The sequence below is a fragment of the Poromitra crassiceps genome (assembly GCF_964638095.1).
Source record: "Poromitra crassiceps genome assembly, chromosome: 5".
Classification (NCBI taxonomy): Eukaryota; Metazoa; Chordata; class Actinopteri; order Beryciformes; family Melamphaidae; genus Poromitra; species Poromitra crassiceps.
In genome coordinates, this window is record NC_139642.1 from 31,513,231 (window position 1) to 31,538,456 (window position 25,226).

General features: G+C 43.9%; 1 protein-coding gene across 1 annotated transcript; it reads left to right on the forward strand.

The window, feature by feature from the left end:
* The first annotated feature begins 11,784 nt into the window (after positions 1–11,784).
* LOC310777610 (cholinesterase-like) lies at positions 11,785–24,786 on the forward strand. Its single transcript, XM_083637983.1, has 10 exons — positions 11,785–11,836; positions 13,786–14,097; positions 17,357–17,591; positions 17,809–17,941; positions 18,102–18,253; positions 19,197–19,383; positions 19,767–20,077; positions 21,100–21,309; positions 21,415–21,572; positions 24,307–24,786. Exons 2-10 carry the CDS (start codon positions 13,794–13,796, stop codon positions 24,393–24,395), a joined length of 1,779 nt encoding a protein of 592 aa, XP_083494109.1. The 5' UTR covers positions 11,785–11,836; positions 13,786–13,793; the 3' UTR covers positions 24,396–24,786.
* The last annotated feature ends 440 nt before the right edge of the window (positions 24,787–25,226 follow it).

A 25,226-nucleotide genomic window follows, 5' to 3' on the forward strand; every position in this document is an offset into this window, starting at 1 on the left:
TCATATATAAATGTGATGGTTCCTCTCCCCATACAAAACCCCATAGGCAATTTAAAGAAACTAGGCCAAAATGAAATATGGCTGCAATATAAAAACAACACTTCAGACACAGCAGCTTGATAAAACCCTTTTGTCTGTGTGTGTGTGTGTGTGTGTGTGTGTGTGTGTGTGTGTGTGTGTGTGTGTGTGTGTGTGTGTGTGTGTGTGTGTGTGTGTGTGTGTGTGTGTGTGTGTGTGCGTGCGTGTGTATGTGAGAGAGAGAGAGAGAGAGAGAGTGAGTAAGAGAGAGAGTGAGTGAGTGGCAAAGTGTGAGAGAGTGCGTTTGTGGTGGGTATGTGCGCGATGGGACACTAAATGGGTCGCAAGATGGTTGAGTGTTTTATTAAGATTGAATCGAAGGCAGGGTTTCAAATGAAATTTTACACCACAGAGATGGCTATATAATCTGTCACCGCCCCCCCCCCCCCCCCCCCTCTCTCTCGCTCCCTCTCTCTCTGGCACACACACACACACACACACACGCACACACACACAGAAAACTCTCTTGCCCACTCGCTATCCACCAGTCACGCTACACTCACAGTTCTCTAACCCAGCCTTAGCTGGCTAAATCCCTGCTCATCTGTTTGTGACATACATCAGGCCTGTGTACCATGATGACTTAAAATAACAATGGTCTGAAAAGTCAAGCCTGACCCAAATATCCTGCGTGCACAGTTGGACATTTAGCCCAGAACAATTGTGAGCCATGATTTAGTAATCTTATGACATACCTGGTACACAGTAACATTGCACTTGACTGCAGCCTTAAGTGACACTATACTGTAGGAGATGAGTCTTTGAAATGTGTTCTTCACTACCCAGGAAGTCATTAAACGGCACACTCCAGATGATATCATGTAAAGTCATTACACGGCACACTCCAGATGATGTAATGTAAAGTCATTAAACGGCACACTCCAGATGATGTAATGTAAAGTCATTAAACGGCACACTCCAGATGATGTAATGTAAAGTCATTAAACGGCACACTCCAGATGATATCATGTAAAGTCATTACACGGCACACTCCAGATGATATCATGTAAAGTCATTAAACGGCACACTCCAGATGATGTAATGTAAAGTCATTAAACGGCACACTCCAGATGATGTAATGTAAAGTCATTAAACGGCACACTCCAGATGATATCATGTAAAGTCATTAAACGGCACACTCCAGATGATGTAATGTAAAGTCATTAAACGGCACACTCCAGATGATATCATGTAAAGTCATTAAACGGCACACTCCAGATGATATCATGTAAAGTCATTAAACGGCACACTCCAGATGATATCATGTAAAGTCATTAAACGGCACACTCCAGATGATGTAATGTAAAGTCATTAAACGGCACACTCCAGATGATGTAATGTAAAGTCATTAAACGGCACACTCCAGATTATATCATGTAAAGTCATTAAACGGCACACTCCAGATGTAAATGATATAATGTAAAGTCATTAAACGGCACACTCCAGATGATATCATGTAAAGTCATTAAACGGCACACTCCAGATGATATCATGTAAAGTCATTAAACAGCACACTCCAGATGATGTAATGTAAAGTCATTAAACGGCACACTCCAGATGATATCATGTAAAGTCATTAAACGGCACACTCCAGATGTAAATGATATAATGTAAAGTCATTAAACGGCACACTCCAGATGTAAATGATATAATGTAAAGTCATTAAACAGCACACTCCAGATGTAAATGATATAATGTAAAGTCATTAAACGGCACACTCCAGATGTAAATGATATAATGTAAAGTCATTAAACGGCACACTCCAGATGTAAATGATATAATGTAAAGTCATTAAACAGCACACTCCAGATGTAAATGTCCTCTTCTTATTGACTGGTAGAGTTTGTGACATTAGATTTGTTTTCCCCCTTCCAGCAAATTCAACCATCATTTAAGAACCAAGCTTTGCCTGCACTGAGCATAATACTGTTTAGGTTTCAGCATAGGGCTATCAGAAACATGGTCTGACTCTAATATTTAAAACATCATTAAATGCTGATTTTTTTCACATTGTGGCTACTGATGTTTTATGTTTATTCTGACGGATGTGAAAACAAATGTAACCATCAAAATTCAAATCCCATGAATGAGCAGCTTTTAATTTGGATTGGTTGTTTGTGTGGCTTGTCACTACTATTTGGTTTCCACTAGGATTTCTAACAAGCATCAACCTTTATACTGCAAGTGTATTCCCACTGAACAATGAGCAGCTGACGCTTAAAAAAACTGAATTAGAAATCAAGCTTAAAGGAACACTCCGCCCATTTTCAACCAGCTTTGTATCATTAGAACATCAGTAGTACATCAGAAAACTGTAAACGGTTTTGAAGTCTGTCATTTAATTTGACAGTTATTGAGTGTTAAAGTGTGGACCAGTGACATCACTGGTCCACACTAAGTCAAATTAATAACTCATTAACTCAAATCAACTCTCAATAACTGTCAAACTATTCATCGTTCATCTAGTTTGACAGTTATTGAGAGTTGATTTGAGTTAAAGAGTTATTAATTTGAGTTAGTGTGGACCAGTGATGTCACTGGTCCACACTTTAACACTCAATAACTGTCAAATTAAATGACAGACTTCAAAACCATTTACAGTTTTCTGATATACTACTGATGTTCTAATGATACAAAGCTGGTTGAAAATGGGCGGAGTGTTCCTTTAAGACAGAATCCCTTATTGCAAAAATACAAATATGAAGATGCAATGTTAAGTCTCATTTAATATGTAAACCATCCCTCACTAGTTCCACATAACCTTCAGATCCTGTCAATCCCTTTTCGGCCTGCCAAGTAGGCTACTCAGTGTGCTTGTTCAGAGCGGTCAGTTCTGAGACCATGCAGCTAACCAGCTGCACGTTAATCACCCTGTCACTGTTTCTCACCAGCTTTTAAGTAACCTCTCTCTCTCTCTCTCTCTCTCTCTCTCTCTCTCTCTCTCTCTCTCTCTCTCTCTCTACCTATCTATCTCTATTCTTCCAATTAGCGGAGCTTATGTCAGTGAAGGACAGGTGCTCTATTACCTGTGAAGGTTAAAGGAAGGCAGCTTCACAGGGTAGCTAATTTGGAGCATGTGTGTGTGCCATACGTGTGAGCATGTGGTTGTATGTGCGTTCTTGTAAATGTTTGTGCGTGTGCACCTGTGTCAGTGCATGCATGCCTATGAGTGTGTATCCATGTGTATGTGTGGTATCTGATGTGCGGCACGTGGTAACTGGCTGATGGCTGTCAGAAGCCAGAGGGTGGTTAGGGTGCTTATTCATTAAGAATTCCAGTCCCACATGCTCTCTAATGGGTTGACTGTTGATCATGTTTCTCCAGTGCTCCTGCTGCCACCATTACAAATCCCTCTCGTCTACCAGGGATATCAGCCTACGGTACCTCTGCTGTGAGAGTATCATGGTTCAACTTCGAGATAGTTGCTAAACATCTACTGTAAGTTGGCGAACACCCCCCCCCACACACACACACACACACACCATCACACACACACACACACACACACACACACACACACACACACACACACACACACACACACACACACACACACACACACACACACACACACACTCAGTGATTTCTATTGGATTGAAGTGTACATGATAAAGGCACAACATGATATACTGACTGTAAACAAGCTATTTACTCAAAATATGTACAATTATAAAACGGCTCTCTCAAATCAAGCAATCTGATTGGTTCACAGCCATTGTATAAATCCAGTAACCCACTCCAATAACCCATGGCCATGGGTTATTGAGTTGCCATGGCAACTCTCTTACTAAAAGGCTTTGGTTACCTCAAATGACAATGTAGAAAAAACAAATGGCGGAGACAGCTGTCAGATCCTTGTGAATCGATCTTCGCTTATAACTTTACTAATACTTCGCAGAAAATTATGTTTTGTACAAGAATAGACGCGGGCTAATGTCTTCTTTGCAAAAAAAAGGCTGTTAACCCCGCATTTAACCCCGCATTTAACCCCGTAATGTTAGTTGGTGTCGGGCTTTGCAGAAAGCTCTCAGCTTCTCAGCAAGCGCTGAGAATGCAGCGCTGCGCTCGAGCTGCGTGTCGGGCTTTCCAGAAAGCTCTCAGCTTCTCAGCAAGCGCCAGGATTGGCCAATGTCAACTTCAGTCTCCAGAACGATCCAATCAAATCACCCGCACGTTCTTGCGGTCCCGCCTTACAGTAGTGTTTCAACTGACTCTATCAGAATACCATGCCAGTCGGACTTATAGTATTATTATTATTATTATATTATCATACTTGGAAACCGTTTTATAAAAGCAATATAGCACTCGAGCTGCGTGGTGTTGTGGCATATATCCCGCTGCTCAGCAGTTATCCCACTCGGCCTGCGGCCTCGTGGGATAACAGCTGATCAGCGGGATATATTTGCCACAACACACTGGCTCTCATGCTATATTGCTTAATTATAGTACACACATATCGTCCAAACCATCAACAGTAAATAATATAGACGAAACCTATCGTTGTTTTTTTTACTCTCACTTGGAAGCCTATTATAGCCTGTGGCCATGTTGGGGTCCAGCTCACGCGAGACGGCGTGACGGCACGAGATGGGGGTTTCCCAGAGCTGCAGCTCCGCCTGCAAACTGCGCGATCACAGATAGGCCACCTGTCAGCAACAAAAGTCTTTTCTATCGTCTATTTTACTCTAAACAGGTGAGTTATGTAAACCAAAAATTCAACCCCGTTCTGTTGTTATGAAAGATGAAATTATGTAAGTTCTGTAAACCTGCTTAAGCACTGTTACAAAGAGGGGCATTTTAACATGGGGGTGAATGAATGAACCACTCCCTTCCGGGTCCAGCCTCAAGTGGGCATTCGAGAAACTATGGCTTTCAGGATCACTTCTGCAGCTTCCTCTGTACCCCAAGCTAGCCCACTGGTCCAAACAAACAAACAAACACACACACACACACACACACACACACACACACACACACACACACACACACACACACACACACACACACACACACACACACACAGGACTTAATTTCACCCACACACTTTTAATGTCAATCTGCCATTATGAAGAAATGAATGAGCAGTATGGGGGGGGGGGCGGGGGCATTTATTTCATTTCTTGTTTGTACTAAGCTGGGGGAGAGATAATACATATCCAATCATGCTGTCACAGAGAAATATATATTTATGGCTCACTTCCTCTCTCAGTCACTGTGTGTGTGTGTGTGTGTGTGTGTGTGTGTGTGTGTGTGTGTGTGTGTGTGTGTGTGTGTGTGTGTGTGTGTGTGTGTGTGTGTGTGTGTGTGTGTATTCCAGTCCCAAGCCTTTTTTGATGATGTGAGAATGAATGAGATAAACATTCTCTCAAAGGCTCTATCACATGCCTGTCAGTTCTTCCTTTGACCTAATCCCTGATGGCGCGTGGTTGTGGTGAAGACTGTGCCGTCTCTTCTCAAACAAACTGTTTACCGCCTCCCTCTCTCTTCCAAACCGCCTGCTGAGCTCTACAGTGCATCCTCTCCCTGATGTCCACTGGTAAAGTTGGCCCATGTTTAGAAAGAGTAATCACAATCAGTAATGTGTTATTGATCCCAGAGGGGAAATTGAGTAATGCTGCAGTTGCTCACATTCAAGTAGGGAAATATACTGTACTAGAAATCTCACGCGCTACGCGTGCTCGATTCCGGCTCGGCTGCTGCCTGGCCTCGCCCGCCCTGGCTGCAGCTCACTGCTGCGTGGCCTCGCCTGCTCTATTGGCATGTGCAGCGCACAATTGCTCAACTCCGCATCACTGATGGCATCAAAATTGCTCATTGTCTTGGTCCCAAATTGTGCTTTTATATAAAAAGATGATTTTGGTCAATAATGATGTCCCTGATGATGTCACTATGCCTATGACATTATCAGTGATGTCACTCGCTGATGACATCATCTAATGTGGGACAAAAATTGCAACAAACAAACAAACAGAACCCACTTGAACTCCCTTTTATATATGATGATGATGATGACGATGATGATGATGATGATGATGATGATGATGATGGTGATGATAAGCATAGATAACTTCTAAGAATAGAAATAAGACTAAAACAATAAAACCAAAATTAAATTAAAGTAGGCTATAGTAAATAAAAGTGTCAAATATGTGCAATCAGTCTTTATCAAAAGTGCTATCCAATAAGAAATTGAGACATATAACATGTAATACTATACTGTATAAGGCAGTGTGATATGCAGTGTGCATAATGATTATAATAATAGTAAGGTGCAATATGTTGAATTCAGTAAATTGCACATCAGTAACAGTGTGAATAGTTATTCCACATTGGATTATTGCACAAATTGCAGTATTGCAGTATTGGATATGTATTGCACATTGAGTAATTGTACAAATTGTGGTATTGCACAGTTCAGGTGTAGCTACTTTATAAAATATACATTATATGGTTGGGAATCAAGATTCCAATATTCTGAATCCAAACAAATACAAAAATCCAAAGGAATCAAAATTGTAAGTCAAATTGTTCTTACTGATTGATCGATTTTTGTATTCCCCCCTGGCGGCCATACTGTTTCCGGTCATTTATCTGTAAAAACCTTCCTTTAGAAACCACAATATTGCAATATTATCAACAAACCGCCCAATAAATGTCAAAGCTGATGGGAAAGAGCGTGACTCAAACTGGTATATTATCAACGGCGTTTTAAGCATGGCAAACACTTACTTAAAGTCCCTGGAAACCAAAATCCACAAAAACCGTCTAACTATTAAATTTAGGGTCTTATGTGAGTAATTGTGTGCCTCAGAAAGTAGGAGACATTACTTTCAACCCAAACCCCCAAAATCGCCACTTTTCTACAAGGTCTGGATTTCTGGAAGACAGCGGTGCGCGCGGTGCTATAATGCATGATCTTATCATGTCATAAGATTTAATCGAATCACACACACGCACGCACGCACTCGTGCACACACACACACACACACACACACACACACACACACACACACAGTAGCACTGTACACTTGCAGTGGCAGAGTCTCTCTTCCTCTCTGTCAGTATGCGCCGAGCAACGAGCGAACACACACACACACACACACACACACTCCATCTCTCTTTCCTTCTCTCTATCGGAGGAGACCTGCAGTGCAGTCCTGCACGCACACACACGGGACACGCCCACACAGTCCGCGGGAGAAAAGACTGTCTAAAATCTATGATTAAATTTATATACTTCGCGACGTTCATCATCGTTCAAATTTGGCTGGTGGCTTATTAACATAGGTTCCTGTGATGTGATGAACTCAAAATGCTAAATAATAAAAAAATATTTCTGGTTTCCAGGGACTTTAACAAACGTAGCTAAGGCTAACAGCTAGCTAATGCCAGCGGCTAACGCTAGCTATATAGCCTACTGTATTTAGCCTACTGTATATCAGTCATGACGATGACGTATACAGTGTTCCATTGAGTCATACGTCATCACCTGTTTTTTAGCAGCAGCTTATACTTTTTAAAACTTTGAGCACAAAATGAGGTTAGAATTTGTCAAAAAAAGTGTGGCTAATCAACAGGCCAGGAGGACTCATGGAATATCTTAAAAATGGCAAAATACACTGCAGGCGGGCTTTAAATAACTTGACATCTCCAAAGCAACTGGTCTAGATAATATTCCTGCTAGATTTCTGAAGGATGCTGCAGAAATCATCTCCCCATGTGTGGCCCATATTGTTAATAAATCCATGGAAACAGAAATTCCCCAGCGAGCTGAAGCTGGCCCGAGTTATTCCCCTATTATTCGCCCCTAAAAAGGCGAACAAATTGGATCAATGAAATTATATGCCTCTTTCTATTTGACCGTATTATCAAAAGTCATTGAACAGATGATCTAATGCTGTTTGTCCAACATTACCACAACATTTCCCCTCATCTAATACTCCTCTGATGTGTCTGTGAGAAACAGTGGACATGGAGTGCAGCCATAAGATTGTGTGACGAGATATACTTATCAATTTGCTGACCATGGTATCTTGTCAATGAAGCTCAAAGCTCTGAGTTTCAATGATGCCACTTGATCAGTTCATATCCTAAAGGCAGACAGCAGATGGTTGAATGGAGTAGAGAGATGCAAGCGGCCCTATTTGGTCAAGCCCGAGGGGCCTGTTCTGGGGCCCCTCAGGCTTGACCAAGGGGGCCGGGTTCGAGCCTTTCTTTATGCATAGATGGGGTTAAATTTGGGCCTCGTTTCAATAATAAAAGAAAATAAGGTTGTATTTCTCACTTAATTTTACACAGCAGACAGCACAGCACAACAGCATAGCTTTTATTTTGAACATTCTGACAGGAAGTCCAAATGATTCTCCAGCCGTCAGAGTGCTGCCTGTCATAAATAAACAAAGCTAATTAGCTACATGTGTGAGTGTTGAGAATATACAGTGTGTGGAAAATAGAAAGTGAAAGTCTAAATAGTTTTGCCTGATTGTGGATTTAGCTGGTTTGCGAACATTTGTTACAGTACATGTGAGGAATAATACTATTCTGGACTGTGTATTTCTGGACTGTGCTCTTCAGGGGTTTGTTCTGGGTCCGCTCTTCTTCCTTTATAGCTTTTATACAACAATGTCAACAATGAGGAATCAGCTTGCTCATGTGACCTCTTCTTGTATGCTGACAATTCTGCCATGCTTCTTTCCCACAAAGAGAAAAGTGTGGTTGAACAAACATTGAGCTCAGAACTTCAGAAAGGCCACGACAGAATATTTTCTTCTATGACTCTACACAGAATATCCCGGGAAAAAAGACAAGAGAGAATCTTATATATATATTTTTAATTCTACCTTCATCCGTTCTTTAGTTATCAACACTTGGATGGTGGGAGTGTTCACCGGAAATGTCCATCTGTGCCCAAAACGCTGAGAAAAATACATTTTTGTAAATGAAAAGTCATGTTCACAATCCTGGACCGAATCACATGTCTCTGATGGTGGATACTGGCCGGTGTTACACCAAACTATGCACCCCATTTGATTTCCATTTCCGCCCAAACATGCCTCTGGTCACAACTTTTACCGTACCACCGGTGGAGAGATTCACCCCGCACTCAAAGAGGGGAAGCAAGGGTTGCGCTTTCATCTTGCCTGGGGGTTTCTGGTTCTCAATGTCTGGAGGTTTGGGGCTCATGTCTGACAGCTCATTGCAAAAACAGTTAAATGCCATTCTGAATAAACAACATGTTTGATAGTCCCTGGAGTGCACATAAAAAATATTTAGGTGATTTGTGCAAAGATTATCAGGTGAATATCTTTTATGATTTATAATAAGAAAAATATATACAAAAATAGAATAATACAAACACACCTAAGTGTTTTTACAAATAAACTCTTCACCCACACACCCATACACACACACACACACACACACATACACACACACACACACACACACACACACGTGCACACACACACACGCACACACGCACACACACAGGCTATATAGTCTTATCATGCTCCCTGACCCTGATCATAGTGGAAATCACGCCTCTTTCAAGCTCAACACGTTTGTGACTTGCTATTGTGGAAGTTTGAGTCCCGGCTGATGCAGAATAAGCATTAGTGTCTAATCAGGCTGTTTTTGTGATTATGTTTTCAAAATTATTTCAAGGTTTTAATATAGGCTACCCTACTTTTTTCTCCAAGTGCTTCTTTTTCAAGTTGCCAAGCTGTGCCCAGATATGTCAACTCTGACACACACTGAGTTATACTATTGTCTGTTAATAATTAAACTTGATTAGGCTGTATACTTGCATTGTCAGCAAACTGCAATAATCTCATTATAATACTAACCAATAATAGGCTACGTTAGAATGAGCTGCAGTGGCGTGCCTGTCCTGCCAGAACTGTTTTTATTAATCAAGAGAATAAGATGGGCTCTACATTACACTGACGAGAGAGAGAGAGAGAGAGAGAGAGAGAGAGAGAGAGAGAGAGAGAGAGAGAGAGAGAGAGAGAGAGAGAGAGAGAGAGAGAGAGACTTGAACGTGTGCCTCTTCATTCGGGGTCGTTCAACATCATATAATTGCAGCGCCGCAGAGCCCGCAGAGCCAGCTGGCTACGCCTCTTGACACTCTTGACACGGTCTGGCTACGCCTCTTGACACGGTCTGGTATACACATCACCCTTCAAAATAAAATACTCGTTGCTTTCTATCTTCCACACAAAATAAAATACTCGTTATTTTTCTCTTGATTTAAAGAATTACAAGAACAATTATGCTTTCTATCTTCCACACTGAGCGTAGTTAGGCTCGTTTTCAACTCACCCAACACATTTTGTTTTTCATATGTATATTTTATGGATTTGGAAAATGTTTCTAAATCCTTTTTAAAGGTTGTAGACAGAGTAGAGTTTTGCTATACAGTATTTACATTTCTGTATAAAATATTTGGTCAAAATAATTACATTGTTCATTAAAAATTATTTTTTTTTACCTTCAATGAATATTCAAAATTTGACAGTTTCAAGTATAAATGGTGGTAGTGCATCAATGCTATATTTAATCCATAAATTCAAATTAGACCAAAAGCTAGTAGCTAATCCAGTGAAAAACATAAATTATCTGTTGTCTCTATCTCTGTATTACAAAAATGGCAAGAATTACAATCAATATTAAAATTATTCTCAGGAATAATCCCCTTGTTGGAGTGGATATTGCGTTATAAGAGTGGGGGGCACAGGACCCCCTGGTGCGCAAGGTCCTGGAGGTGGGGGGTCTCTGCCGGAGGTGTGGTACCCGGGCAAGGTGAGGGGCAGGGCGGGTAGTGGAGGGGGACCTGCCTGGGTCTCTGGTGCCCAGGAGAGGGGCTCCAGGCCTGGGTAGTGGATGGGTGGTGATAGGGGACTTGCCTGGGTGTCTGGTGGCTGACAGAGGGGCCCCAGGCCTGGGTAGGGGATGGGTGGTGATAGGGGACCTGCCTGGGTCTCTGGTGCCCAGGAGAGGGGCTCCAGGCCTGGGTAGTGGATGGGTGGTGATAGGGGACCTGCCTGGGTCTGTGGTACCCGGGAGAGGGGCTCTTAGCCTGGGCAGAGGCAGTGTGGAGGTAAGGGGACCTGCCTGGGTCTGTGGTACCCGAGATAGGGGCTCTTAGCCTGGGCAGAGGCAGTGTGGAGGTAAGGGGACCTGCCTGGGTCTATGGTACCCGAGATAGGGGCTCTTAGCCTGGGCAGAGGCAGTGTGGAGGTAGGGGGCTGGCCTGGGTGTCTGGTACCCGAGATAGGGGCTCTTAGCCTGGGCAGAGGCAGTGTGGAGGTAAGGGGACCTGCCTGGGTCTATGGTACCCGAGATAGGGGCTCTTAGCCTGGGCAGAGGCAGTGTGGAGGTAGGGGGCTGGCCTGGGTGTCTGGTACCCGAGATAGGGGCTCTTAGCCTGGGCAGAGGCAGTGTGGAGGTAAGGGGACCTGCCTGGGTCTATGGTACCCGAGATAGGGGCTCTTAGCCTGGGCAGAACTGACACACACGAACTCTTAATGCGTTGTTGGACCGTGTCAAGAGGCGTAGCCAGACCGTGCCAAGAGGCGTAGCCAGACCGTGTCAAGAGGCGTAGCCAGCTGGCTCTGCGGGTCTGCAGTTAGATGTATCTCGGGTCGTTGGCAAGTTCACCCTGAATCCACCCTCTCCATCTCATCAATGCGTCAGTGACGCGTCCTCCTCATAGCCTACTCCGCGGATCTTTTGGAATCACACAAACTTGTGACTGAAGGTAAGCTGTCAGCTATCGCCTGCGCTTTTCGTCGACATTTGGCCTACATTTCATGAATGATGGCTTTGCTAAAGTTGTTAATTGTCTATGAATCGCTGTGTGTGCGCGCCTCTCTCTCCAAGGCGCGCGTCCCCTTTGATCTCGCTGTGTGCGCCGGACTAGGCTACACTGTCTGGAAACTTGCCACTTTGCTCACTTTGGCTTTTAAAACGTGTGCATAGATTAGCCTAGTTATATTCGTTCTGCCACTTAGCCCTATGTCTTTATAGCCGCCGATGACTTGAATACAATGTGTTTCTAAAGAAGTGAGGATTATAAAGCTTCTAAAATGGAAAGGGCGATAATCCAAATTGGCCAATCCGTGAATTGAGAGGAGGCGGAGTTGTCTATTCTATTCTATTCTATTCTATTCTATTCTATTCTATTCTATTATTTGCGTAGCCTATACAGTTGTATGTTTGAGCTCCTTGCTTGCCTGTCCCTGCATGTATTTTTTTGCCATGTGAAGGGGTCAATTAATCTATGTTGCCTGAATACAGTAATAATAATAATAATAACAACAACAACAATAATAATAATAGCCTAACAACAGTGATAATGATGTTTTAGGTGTGTGTGTGTGTGTGTGTGTGTGTGCGTGCGTGCGTGCGTGCGTGCGTGTGTGTGTGTGTGTGTGTGTGTGTGTGTGTGTGTGTTTGTTTTCCCATGTCTGTATGGTACAATTGTTACTCAATTAGTTTGGCCACCTTGCTGCAGCAGCCTACTGCTGCACTATACTGCCACAGCGCTAAAAGTGAGGCTTTTGTTATTTAAAGGGTAACTAACCCCTAAAACACAGTTTTCCATATTTAAACAAATGTATCTGGCTTTTGACGTGGTGTGTGAAGGATTCTGCTCAAAATCTCCATATTTGAGACTAAACTGTTAGAATTCTACAAGCTGTATCATTTTCAGGCAGCGAGAGTGCCCTCTCGCTTTGACAAACTTTCTCCAACAACTGCCAACATTCTTGTTGGCAGTTGTTGGAGAATGTTGATTGGCGTGCTATGGGCTTAATAATCGAAATCTCATGCAATACTCTTCTGGAACCGTGACTTCACAGAACCGTCATGTGACTGTTGAGCTCTATTCACCTTATGTTGCCCCACCCACTTTTTCTCTTCCTTGTCAGACGCAATTGTATTAGTTCTTCCGTTTCAGCGTTAGCGGCCGGTTGCATTGTAAACATCGATAAACTATGAATGAAGTTTGGCAACATTCAGCAGCTACACTGCGGCGAGTGTGGCCAACTTCAGTTACATGCTCATAGCGTTACTGCTGCGAGGAGTGACCCGGCTGGTCGGCATAACGTTAGTTACAATTAAGCACGTCGACAGTGTTTTCTCACTGCCAGCTGCAGGGTTGACAGATACTAACCGGTCACAGCCAGCGCTCGTCACTGCTCATTACAAATTTCCAAATAGGCGTAATTCTCATAAACTGGGTACATATTTGGATGTTACGTTCTCATCCGAAAAAAATATAAAAACTTTATAACGGTTTGTTTGTTTTTTGCTTGAAAACAGCTTTTTGGCAAGTCTAAAAATGATAAAGGTAGGAGTAATCTACTTCCATGTCTAAAACAGAATAACGGTTACAAAATGACGTATGCAGAAGCCTCCTGATATGGGCAAATGATAAGGTGAATAGAAAGAAATATAATAGAAGTGAAGGTCTTAAAAGTTGTGTGTAACAAGATGCATAATGCATCTTGTACTCTATACACTGCACTTTATAGTTACAGTATGTCCACATGTATGCCATCCGTAATCTCATATGCGGTCCTCATGCTGTTAGAGGCTTGCCAATGCCATGTTCAACCCCTGTAATATTTGAATCTAAGCTTAATTTTAATATAATTATGTAAATGATGTCTGTACCTGTGTGTATTGTGCTTTTTCCCTCTCCAGGATTTTCCATGGCAAACTCTCATTGCACTCATATCACCACTCTTCTTCATTTCCTGATGCTGCATCTCCTGGCTGTTTCAAACGCCACACAAGATGACCTTACAATCAATACCAGGAATGGGAAGGTTCGCGGGGCGCTGCTATCTGCTCCGGGTGGTGATGTCAGAGCATTCCTGGGAATTCCTTATGGAAAACCACCGATAGGGAAACTGAGATTCCGAGCTCCGGAGCCAGCACAAAGATGGGAAGGAGTGAGAAATGTCACAAAGTTCCAAAATTCATGCTACCAGCTGCCAGATACATCGTTTCCAGGTGGGACACACACTTTGCACATGCATGGACATGTGTACATATGTGCATATGTGCACAGATGTACACATGCTCACAAACTCACACACACACCATGGGGAGTGGTGGCCCAATGGTTAGAGAAGCGAGCTTGTGACTGGAAGGTCGTCGGTTCAATCCCCGGGACCGGCAGGATAAATCTGGTTGGGGAAAGTGAAAAGGCAGCGCTAGCCCCTCCCTCATTACCACCACTGAGGTGCCCTTGAGCAAGGCCCTTAACCCCAACTGCTCCAGTGGAGCTGATCAGTGGCCAACAGATCAGACTGTGGTTGTACTGGTCAGCTTCCAGGTATGAATGTGTGTGTGAATGTGAACAGGGCACTCCTGAAAAAGAGAGCATTGCTCTCAGTGAGACTCCCCCTGTATAAATAAAAAGGTAAAAACACACACACACACACACACACACACACACATGCACAGCACGCGTGCATGCGCACACACACTCTCTCTCTTTGTCCATTTGTCCCTCTGTTTCTCTCTCTCCATCCATCAATTGAGCTGGTTCTCTCTGTCCCTCAAGATTCATTTATCTCACATTCACTCACTCAATCAGTCATCCATCCATGCATCCACCCGCCCACGTATATTGTGTATATTACAGTATACATGTAGTAGTTTGATGTTGTTGCGCTATATTATGAACAGGGCAAAGTATATTTTGGGTCCGATTTATTTGGAGCTATTTTTATTTTGAAGAATGCAAATTTTCATTTCCGGGTTCAGATTCAGATTCAGAATCAGAATCAGAATCACTTTTATTGGGGGCGTGGTGGCTCAGTGGTAGAGCTGTCGCCTCACAGCTAGAAGGTCCTGGGTTTGATTCCCACCTGGGACGCTGTGAGCGCTGAAGGAGTGCGTGCCCGTCCGCATGTGCTCGAGTGCCCACCGCCCGGGTGGGGTCGTCAAAAGGGCCTTTCTGTGTGGAGTTTGCATGTTCTCCCCATGCCCCCTGGGGGTTTCCTTCATATAGGAATCCCTCACCAAAACATGCAATATCCTGGTCGCTGAAGTGGTGCCTCCTCTAGTCGTTCAGGGCGCCTGTTCGGAGGGAGGGAGGGGAACTCGTTGGAATAGCGTGATCCTCCCACGTGCTATGTCCTACCGGTGAAGCTTCTCCTGTCAGGTGAAAAGAAGCGGCTGGCTACTGCCCATGTCTCGGAGGAAGCATGGAGCCAGTTTCGGCTCTCCCCAGATTGGCAGAGTATGGAGCAGCAACCAGGATAAATAAATAAAAATTTGCACTAATGGGGGATAAAAATGGGATAAAAAAATCAGGGGAAAAAAAATATATAAGACAAGAATCATTTTTATTGCCACAGTATACAAGTTACATATGAGGAATTTGTCTTAGTGTCTGTATGCAGCGTAGCGGTCACATCAATATACAGAGATAAGAAGTAGGAAGATAACTAAAGACAATCACAAAGTTGCAAGTGCAATCAAATCGAGTAAATATATACAATATGTACATGAGTGGTGAAGTGTTCTGTGGATAATAAATATGAATTTACGTTGAATTTACATGAGATTTACAGACTGAGTTAAATAGGTGTTAAATAGGCAGTGGATTTATGAATTTACAGTCAGAGTTAAATAAGAGTTTACATTGAATGTACATGAAATTTACAGGCTAAGTTAAATAGGCATTAAATGTGCAGTGGATTGGGGGGGGGGGGTGAGGTTCTTGGTGGAAGGTGAGGCTGATGGCGGTTGGGAAGAAGCTGGTCTTGTGGCGGGTGGTTCTGGTCTTGGTAGACCTCAGTCTCTTGCCATGGGGGAGTGTCTTAAAAGAGTTTGTGGCCAGGGTGGGAGGGGTCGGCCATGATCTTGCGAGACTGCTTCAGTGTCCTGGCTGCATGCAGGTCCTGGAGGGATTATCCGATTATCCTCTCAGCGCAGTGGATGATGCGCTGAAGTCTGCCAATGTCTTTGAGAGTGGCAGCAGCATACCAGACAGTGATGGAGGAGGTGAGGATGGACTCAACGATGGAGGTGTAGAAGTGCACCATCGTGGCCTTTGGCACTTTGAATTTCTTCAGCTGCCGTACAAAGTACATCCTCTGCTGTGCCTTCTTGGTGAGAGCTCTGATGTTCAGCTCCCATTTTAGGTCGTGACTGATGATCGTCCCCAGGAAGCGGAAGGACAGTGTTGACTGGGGAGTCACCCAGGGTGATGGGGGAAGGTGGGGCTTTGTTCCTCCTGTAATCCACAATCATCTCCATTGTTTTTTGAGCATTTAACACCAGGTTGTTTTGACTGCACCCACACACACACTTGAGGTATGTCCATAAAAAGGTTAGATGATGTTAGATCTTTCATAACAGCGATGGCCTCTTGGCAAATGAGACAAATGTAACTCTTTCAGCTTTCACTCTAAAAGTACCGTATTCAACTTTGCACCACTCCTGAAAGTGGCTGACCTCGCTGTCAACTTTATGTTCTTTGCCTCGGCCATGTCTGCCACGCCGTGGGAAGGAAATGCCTGTTGCTAGGTAACCGTTCATTTGCTGTTTACCATTTGAAAACATTACAGTAGTTCCGCCTGCGTTGTGAATGGGGGGGGGAAAGTGAATGGGGGGGGGGGAAACGCAAAGTGAACTTGCTTGATTACTGTGTGGAGGGCCACATACTGTATATTTTGAGAGACAAGCCGCGGGCCATTTAAATCTGGTACACGCACGCACGCACGCACGCACGCACGCACGCACGCACGCACGCACACACACACACACACACACACACACACACACACACACACACACACACACACACACACACACTCATAAGTACACATACACACAATTGAATCTGATACAGGCATTTTCCCCAAGAGTGGAACGGGGCTGGGTCATGGATACACAGTTATTTGTAGACAGCCACCTGCCAGGGGCTATTTAAAACCAATCACAACCAACCAGAGGTCATGCACAACACGTGCCCAAACATTGTCCAAATTAGAACACTTATACATGGACAGATGGCATCAGGACCATATGAGGACACTGTTACAGTACAAACAGCACTATAGGCTAGTGCTCAATAAAATAAGAAAATATATGGAAACGTTGACACACACACACACACACACACACACACACACACACACACACACACACACACACACACACACACACACACACACACACACACAATTACCAATCAACAGAAATCACCAATCTTCACATTTTCTCCTAAAACTCTCATTGTGACTGTTGTTCCTAGGGTTCAGTGGGGCAGAAATGTGGAACGCAAACACTCCTTTGAGTGAGGACTGTCTCTACCTGAACGTCTGGGCCCCACGTCTCAACCAAACCCAGCCACGAGCCTCGCCATTGGCTCCTGTTCTTGTCTGGATCTATGGAGGCGCGTTCATCTCAGGGACATCCTCTCTGGACTTGTATAATGGACGCTTTCTGAGCAAATCAGAAGGTGTTGTTGTGGTGTCAATGAATTACAGGTAAACTCATGGAAGTATTCAGAAAACTGATTTGACAGAGACAAATACAAACATGCTAATAAGAGGACATAATATGTATATGATTTTAGTACTTCCATGATATGTATCTTCTACTAATCTGCAGTCAACATGAATGTAAACGAAATGTCTTTTGTTTTTGTTTTTGTTTTGTTGTTGTTGTTGTTTTTTGGGGGGGGGGGGGGGTGGTCAACGACAGACTTGGAGCTCTTGGTTTCCTCGCACTTCCGAATAACAAGAATATCCGGGGGAATGCAGGCTTACTGGACCAGCGACTGGCCCTCCGATGGGTAGCCAATAACATCGCTGTCTTTGGAGGTGACCCTGCAAAGGTGCAACTTTTTTAGATGTCTTCTATCCTTTGCTATGCAACTGCTGGAATTCTGTCCATTTTTGGTTTAATTTTAAAGTGTTTCTATGATGTGTTATAGGCAACATAGATTTCTTTTTCATCAAAAATGTAAGCGAAACATGTGTTGCTGTTGTTTCCAGGTGACGTTGTTTGGAGAGAGCGCTGGGGGAGTGTCTGTGGGCTTACATCTGCTCTCCCCAGGCAGCCATGCTCTGTTTGGAAGGGCTGTGTTGCAGAGTGGCTGCCCTAACATACCAGGGGCCACAGTGAGCCAGAAAGTGGCTTGGGAGAGGTAGTGTGTGTGCTTGTGCATGGATGCATTAATTTATCCATGTATTGATTGATTGATTGATTGATTGATTGATTGATTGATTGATTGATTGATTGATTATTTGATTGATTGATTGATTGATTGATTGATTGATTGATTGACTTTCTAATTCATTCATTCACATATTTTGATAATGCATCCACAAATAAATTTTTTCACTCACTCACTCACTCACTCACTCACTCTATCATTCCCTCATTCAGGGGACGATAGTACCACCTGGTGTGTGTGTGTGTGTGTGTGGGGGGGGGGGGGGGGCGTAGATTTAGGCATTGGATAGGTTTGGAATTTGGTGGGTGTGGTTAGGAGTAGGGTTAGGGTTAGGGTCTCCGGCAAAGACTGGGGTCTTCGAACTGGTCAGCTGCATTCTGGCTATCAAGGCCAGGCTAGCAGAGGAAAGTCATACAGTAAGCAGTGTCGAACAGCACAACTCTGGCAGGCAAGGCCCATTCAAAATCACATGTGGACATTGACGTGCTTTTTCATTGCAGATTTTCTGTTCACTGTCTGCATTTTCAACACCTGAGGTAGAATGCCAGTTAGCTGAGCCTCTGACAAGATGACGTTTTAGGTAGACCTCATCAAGATGAGTGACAAGTGTTGGAGCATGAACTTACATTTATGAATAGCTACATGAATGCATTTGGTTGCCTAAATCTGAAAAGTAGCAGATTGTATTGTTTTAACAATAACAGTGAACCTATTCAAATACCAATTGCTCTCCAAGCATCCCAATGCATGAGAATTGGGCCACTCAGCTCTGTTTGACACAGCCCTGGTAAAATGTGTCTCTCTCTCTCTCTCTCTCTCTCTCCCACTATTATTGCCTTCCTCCCTCATTCCCTCTATTACATTTTGTCTCACTCCCTTCCCCCTCTATGTAAATCTCTCAATCCCCTCTCAGGTCCACGATGCTGGGGAAGCTCCTGGGCTGCCCCCTGTCCCCTCTGGCTGCTCTGGAGTCGTGTCTGGAGAAGGCTGACCCTCAGACCATCCTAACTAACCAATGGAAAGTTATCACCGAATCTTCTATCCTCGATGTGCCCTTCGGGCCTCACGTCGATCGGGACTTCCTACCAGATGAACCAGAAGTAGGTGTGTGTGTGTGTGTGTGTGTGTGTGTGTGTGTGTGTGTGTGTGTGTGTGTGTGTGTGTGTGTGTGTGTTATTTCTATGATAGTCTTAGTTGTGACCCATATTTGGACAGCATGAACAGTTATTAATGAAAGTGAAAATGAGAATATGCAAATATGAACTATATCTGAAATGTATTCTACAATAGCTAGGATTATCCTCTAGTGGCTGATGTAACAATATTATTGTCTAGTATTATATAGTCTCACTCCCAGATTACCGTATAGCCCTACCAATGTCATGTGACTTCTGGTGGTGCATGTTCAGTTAACAATTTATCAGTCTGGTCCTGCTTCAGCTAAAAGTCCCCAAAAGCCAAACCTCTTTCCATTTGCCTACAGTTCTTGCTGCGTACTGGTAAATTTCTGAAGACTGATGTGGTGCTTGGCCTAAACAAGGATGAGGGGACCTACTTCCTAGTATACGGAGCGCCCGGATTTGACATCACCAGTCAGAGTCTGATTACCAGGGGGAACTTCATGCAAGGGGTGGTGATGGCAATGCCAGAAGACAGTAATATCACAAGGGAGGCGGTCGGTTTCCAGTACACTGATTGGACAGATGAGAATAATGGGGCAAAAAACCGTGACTCGCTGGGTAGTGTGGTCGGAGACAAATTCTTCACTTGTCCGATGCTAGAGTTCGCTCAAAGGTAAAGAGGAAGGCAGTCATGCAGATGTGGGTTGCATGCTTAGTTGGTGATGGTGAAAGCCAATGGTTAAACTAACTGACCCAGACAAAAATATCCAAAGGCAAACAACAGCTTGACAGTTGTGGTGGCCAGTAGTGCACAATATTATAGCAATCGGTAGCTGAGTAGTACAGTACCTTACTCCCCATCCACACCAAGGGTCCATCCAGGGTTATTCCCAGGTTGATTTTGGGCCGGGTGGCCTGACTCGGCTTGGGGGTGGGTTGGTAGGACATGGATTAATTTCAGTGTGAAGGTCTTTGCACTCACAGTCCGTTTTTTTCCGTATGCGTATTTTTAATCAATCACCTGAAAACACAGACGGGTCAAACAGCTCACAAAAGCCTATTGAGTGATCCGAAAAATGCAGAAAATCAAACCTGTTCTGCAAACTTTAATGAGGGACGGACGTTTCTGAGTCAGTGTGTAAACATGAGTGACACAACTGGATGACAAATACAGACTTCATGTGCAAAAGCCTGGCCCAATGGGTTGGTATGTGCATCTCTCCCGGGTTGACCCAGGTCCCATCCGAATTAATTAACCAGTGTTGATGACAAAACAAGGGCTGAACATGGGTAAAATAACCCTGGTCCAACCCTCGTAATATTTGTAAGAAAGTATTAGAGGAGCAAGGAATGGGTTTTGTGGCAAGATAAAATAACCAAAGTGAAAGCTGTGAGAGTTGTTTGTTGTAAACGTAAATTATAATTTGGTCTTGTATTCTTGTTGAGTTCAAACTGCATGGTTTGGGTCTTTGGTAAATGGCAGTCAAACATCATAAACTTGTCAAACTTTGCCACCCCTAGTCTTAAATCAGTAGGAGTCATATAGAAAAAAATAAAATAATGCTTTCTAGTTTCCTACAGTATGGTTGAAGGAACACTACAGCTTGAAATGTGCAAAAACGTGTGCTTCCAGTGTTGATGTTGTTGTTTTTTCAACTTTCCACAATAGCTCAATATGATCTATGTCTTTCCCAGGTACTCACAGCATGGAGGGAAGACCTACCTGTACTTCTTTGACCATCGCTCATCCATCAACCCGTGGCCAGCATGGATGGGTGTTATGCATGGCTATGAGATAGAGTTTGTCTTTGGAATGCCACTGAATGTCACTCTGGGATACACACACAATGAAGTGAATATGAGCAGGAAGTTCATGAAGCACTGGGCCACCTTTGCCAGGACAGGGTACGTAGCAATCAATCATTCACACACTCACTCATTCAGGCAAACTGAACTGACACACCATTCTTGCTCCCACTTGACTTGTTGTGACTGGTTATGTTCTGTTAGGAACCCAAGCATCAGAGGAGCTGATTGGCCCATCTTCACACCAGGAAAGCGGGAGTATGTCACTCTGAACTACGAGCCACCAGAGAAAAAGATGATGCTGAATGCTCAACTGTGTCACTTCTGGAACAGCTTCATACCAAAAATACAGGCTGTCTCAGGTCAGCGTTCACACTCACACGGCTACACACATCTACACACACACGCACACACACACACGCACACACGCACGCACGCACGCATGCACGCACGCACGCGCATGCGTGATGACCTATCGGCTATTACTTAACAGAACCTCTTTGACATTTTATATAATTCTTTATAGTCATCTGTAGTAGGTGGAAGTGCATCAGACTGTCCCAGGAAGGCCTTTTGCCTCGCTTAGCCTGTGGAGGAGGTTTGTACCCTCCTAGTTGCTGCTCCCCCCCCCTGCTCTTCTCCGCAGCTCTGGAGGTCTGAGCGGGAGGAGGGTCAGCCCTGGAGGTCTGAGCGGGAGGAGGGTCAGCCCTGGAGGTCTGAGTGAGAGGAGGGTCAGCTTTGGAGGTCTGAGTCAGAGGAGGGTCAGCTCTGGAGGTCTGAGTGGGAGGAGGGTCAGCCCTGGAGGTCTGAGTGAGAGGAGGGTCAGCTCTGGAGGCCTGAGTCAGAGGAGGGTCAGCTCTGGAGGTCTGAGTGGGAGGAGGGTCAGCCCTGGAGGTCTGAGTGAGAGGAGGGTCAGCTCTGGAGGTCTGAGTCAGAGGAGGGTCAGCTCTGGAGGTCTGAGTGGGAGGAGGGTCAGCCCTGGAGGTCTGAGTGGGAGGAGGGTCAGCTCTGGAGGCCTGAGTGGGAGGAGGGTCAGCTCTGGAGGCCTGAGTCAGAGGAGGGTCAGCTCTGGAGGTCTGAGTGGGAGGAGGGTCAGCCCTGGAGGTCTGAGTGAGAGGAGGGTCAGCCCTGGAGGTCTGAGTGAGAGGAGGGTCAGTTGTCACTTCACTGAACACTGATCATACACTGGGTGAATAATACTCATACACCCTTGCACTGAGCTCATTACAAACGCACTGACGCACACACACACGCACACACACACACACACACACAGATCTGCACTTGGCTTGACGATAGATTATGACACACTTTGGCTGCTCTTATTAGTGCATTGTAGGCTCCATATACAAGACATGGCGACAATTTTCTGGTCAAGGTGGTTGTTATTCAGCCACTTAGTCTCAATTCCAAACTCAATGATTTGCATGTATCTACTCGAGATTGTTAATGTAAAAATGTTAAACTTTCCAAGGTTATTTTTCTCTGTTGGTGAGTGGTTGCTTTCACAACATCATGAAGTGCATTTCATGGGCACACACAAAATATAGTGTAAATAGACAGACAAGCATTAAAACTTGAGCCCGACTGTTTTTTTGGGGGCGATATCGATATATCGGCTGATATTATTTTCTTTCTTTTTTTTATCATACTTTTTATTGTTTCCTTTGTAGATCAAAAATAATCACAACCCAACAACCCAAACCATAGAAAAGAAAGAGAAAAAAAGACAGAAAAGTGCTAAGTGCAAACGATCATCACCAATATATACTATACATATAGCACACTGCACTACATGTATACACTTTTACCCATGCACAAAACCGTGCACACGCGCGCATGTATACACACACACACATGCACGCACGCACGCACGCACACACACACACACAAACACACGCACACACCAACACACACACATGTACGGATATGCTGTACACTCATCTCTCCACACAGCAGACTCTAGGATCTGCCACATCGGTCCCGCCCCCATGTTGACTCAAACGTACAGAATAAATTAACATTGTTGAGTATATGCTGTGTGTTTCAGGCATATATACAGCAAAATAAATAAAACAAAATCACAAAAATAAACAATACCAATAAAACAAAACCAATATAAGTAAAGGTTGTAACAGAGCTATTCAGGAGGCAATATTCTGAAATAACCCCCCCCCCCCCTCCCCCCCCCCCCCCCAACCCCAACCATACCATCTGTGTGAACCATTAGGCTATAACTAAATGCTTAAGCTCCACTAAAAAAATCAAGCCAGATGCTAGTCTATGTTGGTTTCCCTGGGATGTATCAGGACCGGTTCCCAGATTGCCGGGAGGATTTCCAATTTATTGTTTATCTTACATGTATGAGGCGCTCATAAGATGCTGTTTCTGCAAGGGTATTAAGCCATTCTTGATAATTAGGTGGTTCACTCTCCTTCCAGTGTCTTAATATGACCCTCTTAGCTGTGGTAATGGCTACTTTTAGCTATTTCAAATATTTAGCTCTCACATCCTTAATATATTTTGTAATGTTCAGGAGGCATAAACTTTGGTTAATGGTTATCGATGTCCACAGACTGTTGTTTATGCGTTAACGTTATTAGCGAATAGCCGAAACGGACGCAGAAAAGGAAGTGATGGTGGCTTTTCCGTCACTTCCGCTTTCCTTTTCCGCGTCCATTTCGGCTATTCACTAATCACGTTAAAACTGCATAGAAGACGTCAACTCGTCGTCTTACAACAACAGTAGAAAATTACTCTAAAGTCATGGCGCAAGTTGCGCGGAAAAGAAAGTGATGGTGGCAGGAGAGGCGCGCTGTACAGGAAGCCGGGAAAAACGGTAGGGCTCTCTGCAGAGTATATTTTTCGAATAAAAATTTACTCTGGGTTCCCAGATTGATCCGGGCCTGACTGTATGTCACTTTTGTTTTATTGAATAATTATGAGAGGTGTGCCCTTTTTTTCACTTGAGCACCTGACCCCCCCCAAAATGTCTGTGCATGCATGCCACTGATCTCTCCCTCTGGCTCTGTGTCTGTGTTCTTAGATGATCGGCTATGTGTTGATGTGTCTCTCCCTCTGTGTCTGTGTTCTTAGATGATCGGCTGTGTGTTGCTGATGGGACTGCACTGCGCTGTAGCTTCACATTCCTTCTCATCATGTTACTGCTTTGTACTTTAACCTGAAAGGCTGAAGAGAGAGTCGTCCATACAACACTGCTATTATGGCCATTTCCAAATGATAAATGTAAGTTGAGAGAGAACAGACATTTTAATAAAACTGTTTCATAATTTTTCTGGCCTTTTTTTTCTTTTTACAATTTTGTTAATAATTTGGTGAAATTCTGTCAACAACCCGACAGCTATCAATAAATCAGTCGTAATCAGTAAAATTATTGCACTAACCCTAACCCTAACCCATTTGAAGTTGCCTACCGCAACTTTAATATGTTATTCTGATTTTCATGATTGTGTTGTATCTCATTAATGGTCTTCCTATCTTGTTAAAGACCCTGGCAACCAAAATCCACAAAAACCCCTCTAACTATGTAAGTTAGTGTCTTATGTGCACAATTATATGCCTCCAAAAGTATGAGACATTAGATTCAACCCAAATCCTACATATCGCCATTTCCCTGTTATCACTGTTTGCTGCTGCAGGATTTGAAGTGGACAGTGCTTATGGCTCCAAAAATGAATGCCATCTGACGTCACTTGGCGGATCCAACCATAAAGTAGCTTGCTGTTGTCCATTCTTACAAAACTTTCGTTCCCCCACAGCCCGCTCAGTCTGCAGAGTTCGGCCAGCATTTGAGGAAATGACTCGAGGGAGAACTCACCTCCACGCAAACACGCATCACGTTTCTTTAAATGCGTGTTTCAAAAGTCTGTACATTAAACACATATGCTCATGTTTTTGTATCTGTTGGTGGGCTATTTTCGATTTATTTGACAACATTTATAAAACATAGTCAGAGAGTCTCTGAGCGAGCCCGCTCCACTTTCACTTTCTCTATG

Excerpts from the sequence above, each read along its gene's own strand:
- LOC310777610 (XM_083637983.1), top strand. The coding sequence starts at position 13,794 with ATGGCAAACTCTCATTGCACTCATATCACCACTCTTCTTCATTTCCTG. Across the intron at positions 17,592-17,808 it reads GTGGTGTCAATGAATTACAG|ACTTGGAGCTCTTGGTTTCC; the intron begins GTAAACTCATGG and ends GGTCAACGACAG. Across the intron at positions 21,310-21,414 it reads GCCACCTTTGCCAGGACAGG|GAACCCAAGCATCAGAGGAG; the intron begins GTACGTAGCAAT and ends ATGTTCTGTTAG.